This window comes from Microtus ochrogaster, chromosome X (genome assembly GCF_000317375.1).
Source record: "Microtus ochrogaster isolate Prairie Vole_2 chromosome X, MicOch1.0, whole genome shotgun sequence".
NCBI lineage: Eukaryota > Metazoa > Chordata > Mammalia > Rodentia > Cricetidae > Microtus > Microtus ochrogaster.
Window position 1 is genome coordinate 49,582,620 of NC_022026.1, and position 9,786 is coordinate 49,592,405.

A 9,786-nucleotide genomic window follows, 5' to 3' on the forward strand; every position below is an offset into this window, starting at 1 on the left:
CAATGGCAATGGGTTCCTGATCCTACTGCACGTACTGGCTTTGTGGGAGCCTAGGCAGTTTGGATGCTCAACTTACTAGACCTGGATGGAGGTGGGGGTTCCTTGGACTTCCCACAGGGCAGGGAACCCTGGTTGCTCTTCGGGCTGAGGAGGGGGGGACTTAATTGGGGAGGGAGGTGGGAGGCGGTGGCGGGGAGGAGACAGAAATCTTTAATAAATAAATAAATTAAAAAAAATGGAATTGGAGCAATGGCTGTAGGATGTGGTAAATTTGCCAGACACCATTGAATTATGCATTTCAAATGGGTGCTCTAACGACACTAAGTTTTATCTTCATAAAGTGTTAAACCTACCACAATAAGGACAAAAAGGCTGGGTGTGTGGTTCAGTAATAGAGCACTGGCATGGTCCTGGTTCCAGCCCCAACACTGTTCAAAATTGAGTTTTGTTACTGTAATTAGTTTATCATACCCAAGGCAAAGGCCCTTCATAGGAACATAGGAAGGAAGGGATTCAGGGCATGCAACTGCCTGAGATTATTGTTTCTCCTAACAAGATTCAGAAAATTTCAGAGCATCTATGAGGAAAAGTTCCACCATTATCCACCATAACCAGAGTTCTTTACCAGCCAGCTGAGACTCCTTTACGGAACTCTTCTGTTTTGTAAAGAGTAATTACATGCAGGAGAATTTCCTCACCAAAATGAGATCCCTCCTTTATTATCCCCTAAACACCCCTGCATTATTTTGCAGTGCAAAATTCATGCCTCCTTAAGCCAATTACGTGAGAAATGTGATATGCAATAATGAATTATACATGTGTTTTCCATGTGATTTTTTTTTCCTCCTGAGGGATGCTAATTATGAAATAAACTGTTGGTGTTTTATGATTTTGAAATAGTTCCTTGTCATATCAGATCCCCTCTTGCTACATATAGCCAAGCTAATTGTGGCTTCCAAAGAGGAAGATATGTTATTTTCAATTACAGTTGTAAAATGAGAAGATAAAAGGGGGGTCAGTCTTATATACATATTCATATGTAAATAAGGGCATATTTATATCAGAAATCATAAGTGAAGATTCAACATATTCTTTATGTAGAAAATGCTAATGGAGTCCTGGTGTAGTCTTGTTCCATTTTAAGGCACATGTACCTCCTCTGGACTTATAACTAAAAAGTCATTTTTGATAGATTAACATTCCCTTTAATTGGGAGGGGGTCATGTCTCCACTGTAAGTACCCAGGGACTAATACACAACAGTTCTCTTATTGAAGAAAAGTCCTTTAAAACTGGAGCATTATTTACCACAGATAAGACCAAATTTGTCCATTCTACAACTCTGGCCATTTCAAGGACAGGACAATCAACTACCTTACTTATTTCAGAACTATAAAGTTCTGAGAGCTGTTTCACAGTATTGGAGAGATTAGGGATACAAGGGTCATACCTAAATATAATAAAAGCTATATACAGCAAGCCAACAGCTAACATCAAATTAAATGGAGAGAAACTCAAAGCCATCCCACTAAACTCAGGAACACGACAAGGCTGTCCACTCTCACCATACCTCTTCAATATAGTGCTTGAAGTTCTAGCAATAGCAATAAGACAACATAAGGGGATCAAGGTGATTCGAATTGGAAAGGAAGAAGTTAAGCTTTCATTATTTGCAGATGATATGATAGTATACATAAGCGACCCCCAAAACTCCACCAAAGAACTTTTACAGCTGATAAACACCTTTAGTAATGTGGCAGGATACAAGATCAACTCCAAAAAAATCAGTCGCCCTCTTATACACAAAGGATAGGGAAACAGAGAGGGAAATCAGAGAAGCTTCACCTTTCACGATAGCCTCAAACAGCATAAAATATCTTGGGGTAACTCTAACCAAGGAAGTGAAAGATCTATTTGACAAGAACTTTAAGGCATTGAAGAAAGAAATTGAGGAGGATACCAGAAAATGGAAGGACCTCCCTTGCTCTTGGATTGGGAGGATCAACATAGTAAAAATGGCAATTCTACCAAAGGCAATTTATAGATTCAATGCAATCCCCATCAAGGTCCCATTAAAATTCTTCACAGATCTTGAGAGGACAATAATCAACTTTATATGGAAAAACAAAAAACAAAAAACCTAGGATAGCCAAAACAATGCTATACAATAAAGGATCTTCTGGAGGCATTACCATCCCTGACTTCAAACTCTATTACAGAGATACAGTGATGAAAACAGTGTGGTACTGGCATAAAAACAGAGAAGTCGACCAATGGAATCGTATAGAAGACCCGAATTTTAACCCACAAACCTATGATCACCTCATTTTCGATAAAGGAGCTAAAAGTATACAATGGAAGAAAGAAAGCATCTTCAACAAATGGTGCTGGCATAACTGGATGTCAACCTGTAGAAGAATGAAAATAGACCCATATCTATCACCATGCACAAAACTCAAGTCCAAATGGATTAAAGACCTCACTATCAGTCAGAACACATTGAACCTGATAGAAGAGAAAGTGGGAAGTACCCTACAACAGATGGGCACAGGAGATCGCTTCCTATGTATAACCCCAGCAGCACAGACATTAAGGGCAACATTGAATAAATGGGACCTACTAAAACTGAGAAGCTTCCGTAAAGCAAAGGACACTGTCATTGAGACAAAAAGACAACCTACTGACTGGGAGAAGATCTTCACCAACCCCGCAACAGACAAAGGTCTGATCTCCAAAATATATAGAGAACTCAGGAAACTAGACTTTAAAATGCTAATTAACCCAATTAAAAAATGGGGCACTGAACTGAACAGAGAATTCTCAACAGAAGAAGTACAAATGGCCAAAAGACACTTAAGGTCATGCTCAACCTCCCTAGCGATCAGGGAAATGCAAATCAAAACAACTTTGAGATATCACAGTTCTGTCAGGAATGTTCTTTGTGATCGTCATGCTCCTCCCTAGGAGACCACAACCTTATTAAAAACCAGCACTTCTTTCCAGGGATCAAATTTTAGCTAGTGTTGCTTTTAAGCAGGAACTCCAAAAAGCCACAGGTAGCTTATGAGAGGCCTTATACCTACTGGTCTGGTAAATGGAAAACCAGCTGGCAATTTATATCACCTTTGAATCCAGTCCCTGTCAACATTCAGAGAGTTTTATCGCCAACAGGTGGACAAAATGTAGTCTTTCAACTTCACATAAAATACCCTCTTTCCCCAGGATAATTAGCCTCCTTTGGAAACCTAATCATATCAAAATGCAAACTGTTAGAATTTACTATAGTAAAGAGCGATTTTATGACACACCAATAACATGTCCTAATAAGTTACACAAAATTACCCATTATTTTGACTGGTATGCCACCAACTGTGAAGACATAATGCCATTTTACTGACTGAGAACCCTTAGGAAACCTCAGCAGAGTTCTTTGTCTACCCAACCTATAAGAGGCCAAGAAGAAAGTAGGGCAATATTGGTATAACAGTATATCACTATTACAAAGTGAAACAATTTTAAAGTCAAGGACAATACTTTATCTGCATGAAGAATCAAAATGGATGGAGTTTGAAACAATCATCCCAAGTGAGGTAACTCAGACCCCCAAAGACAAATATTGTGTGTTTTCTCTTATATCTGGATGCCAGCTTTTAAGTTTTAGATATGTTTCTTTCTGAAAAACCAGAGGTTAGGTCCCTTAGTAAGGGACTAGGAGGGAATAGAGGATCTTCCAAATAAGGGGAAATAGAGTCTAGTGTTATAAAGTGATAAAGGGAAACGAAAATAAGGAGGGGTAAATGAGGAAGGGGATGGGAGGAGGGAGTAAAGAAGGGAATATGGAGATAGACAATTATCATTAAAGGCCTTTTGAAAAGTCATATGGAAATTTGCTGCTCTAGAAGTGTCTCAAAGTATTTCCATATAGGAAAGGAAGTTAAAGGGAGTCACTGTATAATGGGGAAGATAATGCACAAACTAGATATCTTATGCTACCAAATAAACCTTCACTGCTAGGAATGGATTACATCTTCTTGAGTCATTGGCTAAAGGGGTCCCACAGAACCCCTAAACACCACTGGTATCATCAAAGTTATTAGTTACTCTCACCATAACCTGATGGAATGCCTTATTGCTGAAGATACAGCTTACTTATAACATCAAACATGGAGATATCAATCAACAACAAGTGCCAACAACAAGTTTTAAAACTTTATTTAATATACATTGGTGTAGCTGTGAGGGTGTTGGATCACCTGTAACTGTAATTTCAGACAGTTGTGTGAGCCGTCATGTGGGTGCTGAGAGTTGAATCTGGGTTCTCTGGAAGAGCAGCCAGTGCTCTTAACCTCTGAACCATCTTTCTATCCCCCCAACTAGCAGTTTTACCCCCTACTGATTAGTGTTCATGTTGCTGGAAATCACTTTACACATGTCAGAGGAGAAAAGCAAACATCATATTATGAACCTATAAACACTGCCACCGATGACAGTGACCTGCCCTGCACGATAAACTAGTATAATAGAGGCACACATTGGGAGTAACCAATATCTTTTTCAATTGGATTTAAAACCCACTCCATGAAATGGAACCCATACATGACACTGTCAAGAACATGAGAAAATAGATGGGCCATGGGCCTAGTTGAAAACCTACTAAATCTGCTAAGGGAACACAGTAATGACTCCCAATGACATATTGCTATTATCTGTAGATCAATGTTTCAGCCCTCATCAGAGACAATTTTTCTTATAGTAGGTGGGAATTACCACAGACTCACAAATGGACAATGTGCATAAAGTGAGAGACTTTGGAACACTCATCCCTAAATGGGATGTCTTTATCAAACCTTTCCCCTCAAGGCTCAGGTATCTATGCAGAAGATGAGTCAGAAAGACGGTAAGAGCCAGAAGTGGTAGATGACTCCAAGAACATCTTCCAGACACTCCAGGATTGATACACATATGAACTCACAGAGACTGTGACAGTATGCCCAAGACCCACACAGGTCCAAAACAGACAACACTCTCCAAACTGAGGAAACACAAAGTTCCAGCCCTAACCAAGAAGCTATTTATAATTGATACCTGCCAGCAAAGGGTAAATATTAGATTGTCATTTGGTATATCAACCATGGTCTTGGGCAGGCAGGGTTCATGCCCAGGAGCAACTGGCCAATATAAAACAGATGATTCCATGTTTTTTACACACTTTTTGTTTTGTTTTAGTATTTTTTGTCTGTTTTTACAAGATTGTTTTGATTTTTATTTTGTAACATACACACCAGAGAGAGAGGGGGGGGGGAGGAAGGGAGAGAGAGAGAGAGAGAGAGAGAGAGAGAGAGAGAGAGAGAGAGAGAGAGACAGACGGAGAGAGAATTAAGTTGGGTGGGTAGGAAAGTAGGAAAGATCTTGGAGGAGTTGGGGGGAAAGGAAAGTATATGGTCAAACTATATTCTATGGAAAAGTCTTAAATAAATTTAGAAAAATCCAATGATACTCTGCTGTAAAGGTGACCAATAAATAGTTATCAGAGGACCACAGGTTCAGAAGAAAGCTTAGATGGCACCACACAGCCAGTTCTGCTCTCCTTACCCGCAAAGGTCTCCGTGCATGGATTAATTCCTGCAAGGCGTTTAGATGTTCCAAAATCAGAGATTTTTACCACTCCACTATAGGTGTTCACCAGCACATTATCGCCCTTTGGAAAAAGAACAGCATTGAGTGTGCAAAGTCAGATTTAAACAAACCAAAAGCCTATAGTATAGGACCTTGATGAATTCTCTCTAAAAGGACTGGACCTGTCAGGATAGTGTGGGGCTATCCTGCTAAGCTGTCTCCCTCTGTGTGCAGACTATTTTGCCATACTATAGTAAAGGCTTAAAAAAAATCCACCACTTTGATGGTTTAGAGAAGCTCATACCTTTATGTCCCTGTGAACTATCTGGTTTTCATGGAGATACTTCAGGCCTTCCAGGATCTGTTTGGTATAAAACTTGATAGTGGGTTCCTTCATTGGTCCCCATTTGGATCGCAAGAGAGCAGAAAGGCTTCCTAGAAAGTGACATAGCAACACCAAACCAAACCAAACAAACAAAAGGAACCAAACCAAAAAATAAACAAAAACCAACAGGATGACAAAGATTCATTTGTAATGGGTCAGGGAATAAACTATAGTGATGTTTTTAACCTTATACTAATTTTGAGATACTGATGATCACTATTCAATTACAATGTTATGAGATTTATTATTATTTCAATGCATACACATTTATCTTAGCTCTTGTTCATTGCCAGGAACCTTTCCAGAAGCTGTTACATGTATTATCTCATTTAACCTACCCAATGGTTAGTTGAGATTGGGCTATTTAATATACCAATAATGTTTATAGTAATTATTACTCTACTTTTTACAATTTATTTAACCAGAAAACTGAATCTTAATGACTAGACCCATTCAAACTACCAGTTATAGATCAAAACAATTACTTCTAATACTCCATTGGTTACATGTAGTGATTTAATACATAAAGCACTGGTATATGGCTTTATTATCCATTTGTTATTTTGCTATATCTCTGTAAAAGTAACTGTGCCCAATGTGATATGAAAGTGTGTATTAGGGATACTGGGTATAATAAAAATGGTTTAAGGGGGTTGCCATAGGGAGATGGAGGAAAGGTAGGGATGGTAGAAGGGTTTACCAAAACTAAGGATGCATTTAAAATCATGTAAGAAACCCATTATTTTGTAAACTAATTAAAAATATAATTAAAAACATCTGACGGGAAGTATCCTGCATGGGTGGGTAATACTGTTCCCAGAATACATAAATCTTTCAAAATAGATTTTATGTGTTTTATGTGTAATGTGCATGCAGGAGCTTGCAGGTATCATAAGATCCTTTGAAACTGGAGTTACAGGCAGTTGTAGGCACTTTGTGGGTGCTGGGATCAGCAAATGCTCTTAAACACCAAGCATCTCTCCAGCCCAAGCTATAAGTTTTGAAATGAAAATTCCAGTGCAAGATATGGGATACCTCCCTACGACTTGCTTACCAGCAAGGGCCCCAGAGATTTTCAAAACAAAATTGGCTATTGCCATTGCTCTTGATTGCCCACCAGAACTAGTTACTAGGACTCCTTCTGAATACACCACCCACTTTGTTTACAGGACAGCGAGAAATCAAACTGGAATTGGCCAGAGAACTACCTATCTGATGGCTACTTTTCATAGGACCATAAAGTTATTATGCAGGTTGGTAGAGAAGAAAGATAGTCAGTGGTATACATAGTGGTTAACCCTACATTCTTTGATATTGACCAGGCTAGCAAGATGTGCACACTGAGGCAATAGTGGCATAACTGTTATAGGGGTGCCAATAATTTTCTGTTGTATTATAGTTCTATTCCCCAAGAGGGAATAAATGCCTGGTACTGTAAATGTGACCAAAAGTCTATAAATGAGTAGATCATAGGCCATAGAGGAGAATCTATTACTGTTGCTTAGCTAATAGACATGTCAATTACATATATATTTGTGTTTATACTCAAAAGACTAGTACTGCTATCAGATGTGGCCAGAGAAGTCTTTTGGTAGTAGGAAGTGGTTAATGCAGGCTTGTAACTGGTCAAAGTACTAGGAATAAATGATTGTTGAGATCTGAGTCCTATATGCGACACTTCTATCATTCTTCTCCAAGGACTAGAGAACATTATAGAAGAGGAAATGGAAGGAATCTAAGAGCCAGAAAATGGGGAGGAATTGTAGGAAACAATGCCATTTGAAAATGACATGTCCATTGCAATTATAAACACATAGCAACTTAAGTTACCTTGCCTATGAGCTGCATAAAATTGGGCCATTCAATATTTCATCATGGATAGGGAAGGCCAGTGAAGTTATTAGCAGTTAATAGTGGTAGTGGTGACTTTCTTTAATGGTGTAGACACTGATATGTTACCCGTGCTCCATTTTTTTTTTAAAAAAACTAAACAGTCTCATATAAGCAAACAATTAAACCCACTGGGTCTCAAAAAAGATATGAAAGAGAGGGACTAGTTGGAAGAAGAAAGGGTCACCAGGAAGGGAAAAGAGACAGCAGAGAATAATGTAGGATAAATAAGATAATAATGCATTATATGCATGTATAAAATTATAAACAAGTTCCAGTGTCCCTTTCCCATCCTTTTCCAAACCACCTCTAAACTCCTAGACTGAGAAGAGCAAAGCTCAAGGCCAGAGATACTGTTCTCTTCAAGTCTTTGTCTCCAACGTTGGCACTCAGTAGACAGTCAGTGAGTATTTTAAGCAGAATAAACAAGCCTGAAATAAACTGTTTATGTGACCTTTGCAAAGTTGTATAAAACTCTTCTGAAAAAAACCAATATTTTCCAATTTCCAAAAAAGGTCTATCATTTGTTAAATGGTGAGACAATCAATGATATTCAGACTGTATTGTCATAAGCTATTTTCAGAATGTAAATTCAAAAAAGTGTCTACTTACCTCCAGGCACCTGCTCCATAAATATCTTAATGTAGCCATTCTCGGAAACAGAGCCTAGGTATTGAACAATGTTGCGATGCTTGAGATATTTGTGCAGGGCTATTTCTTCATGCAGAGGCTGAGAATACCTATTACACACAAAAAAAAGCCTGTGTCACTTGTCCAATCCCAGGGCTCTAGGCCCTAGTAGTCATTTAACAGTATGCACCTTGCTGCTAACCATCCCTTCTGGGATCTCTTTCTCAGATTCCATGAGAATATTTAAATTCCTACCTGTAAAACATGGGATTCAGTCTGAGTATTCCTAATCCAAAAAGCTACATGATCAAAAACATTTGAATATCAACATGACACCAGTGGAAAATGCCACACTCAGCATTGTGTGGTGCTTCATTGTCAAAATGAAGACACACCAAAAGGCAGAGAGAGAATATCCAAATTAACAAAATCAGAAATGAAAAGGGGGACATAACAACAGACACGGAGGAAATACAGAGAATCATCAGGTCATACTTAAAATCCTGTACTCCACAAATTGGAAAACTTACAGGAAAGGAACAATTTTCTTGATAAATATCACTTACCAAAATTAAATCAAGACCAGGGAAACAACCTAGATGCCCCTTAACAGAAGAATGGATAAAGAAAGTGTGGAATATGTACACATAAGAGTACTACTCAGCGGTAAAAAAAACAATGACTTCTTGAATTTTGCATGCAAATGGATGGAAATAGAAAACACTATCCTGAGTCAGGTAACCCAGACCCAAAAAGAGGAATATGGTATGTACTCACTCATAAGTGGATTCTAGCCATAAATAAAGGACATTGAGCCTATAATTTGTGATCCTAGAGAAGCTAAATAAGAAGGTGAACCCAAAGAAAAACATATAGTTATCCTCCTGGATATTGGAAGTAGACAAGATTGCCGGGCAAAAATTAGGAACTTGGGGATGGAGGTGGGGTGAGGGTAAGGGGAGATGGGGAGAGAAATGTGAGAAGGGGAGGATGGGGAGAGCTTGGGGGAATGGGACACTTGGGATGGAGGAAGGGTGGATATGGGAGCAGGGAAGTATATATCTTAATTAAGGGAGCCATTTTAGGGTTGGCAAGAGACTTGACCCTAGAGGAGTTCCCAGGTGTCCAAGGAGATGTCCCCATCTAGTTCCCTGAGCAGCTGACAAGAGGGAGCCTGAGATGGCCCTATCCTATAGCCATACTGATGAATATCTTGCATATCACCATAGAACCTTCATCTGGTGATGGATGGAGATAGAGATAGAG

General features: G+C 38.9%; 1 protein-coding gene across 1 annotated transcript in view; it reads right to left on the reverse strand.

Annotated features, from left to right (window-relative positions):
* Map3k15 (mitogen-activated protein kinase kinase kinase 15) overlaps positions 1-9,786 on the reverse strand; it is a 128,416-nt gene that overhangs the window by 20,069 nt on the left and 98,561 nt on the right. Inside the window, exons 16-18 of the mRNA XM_005358845.3 lie at positions 8,503-8,630; positions 5,920-6,050; positions 5,592-5,697 (exon numbers count right to left, since the gene is read on the reverse strand). Coding sequence (XP_005358902.1) covers positions 5,592-5,697; positions 5,920-6,050; positions 8,503-8,630 — 365 coding nt within the window. The remainder of the gene's footprint in view (positions 1-5,591; positions 5,698-5,919; positions 6,051-8,502; positions 8,631-9,786) is intronic.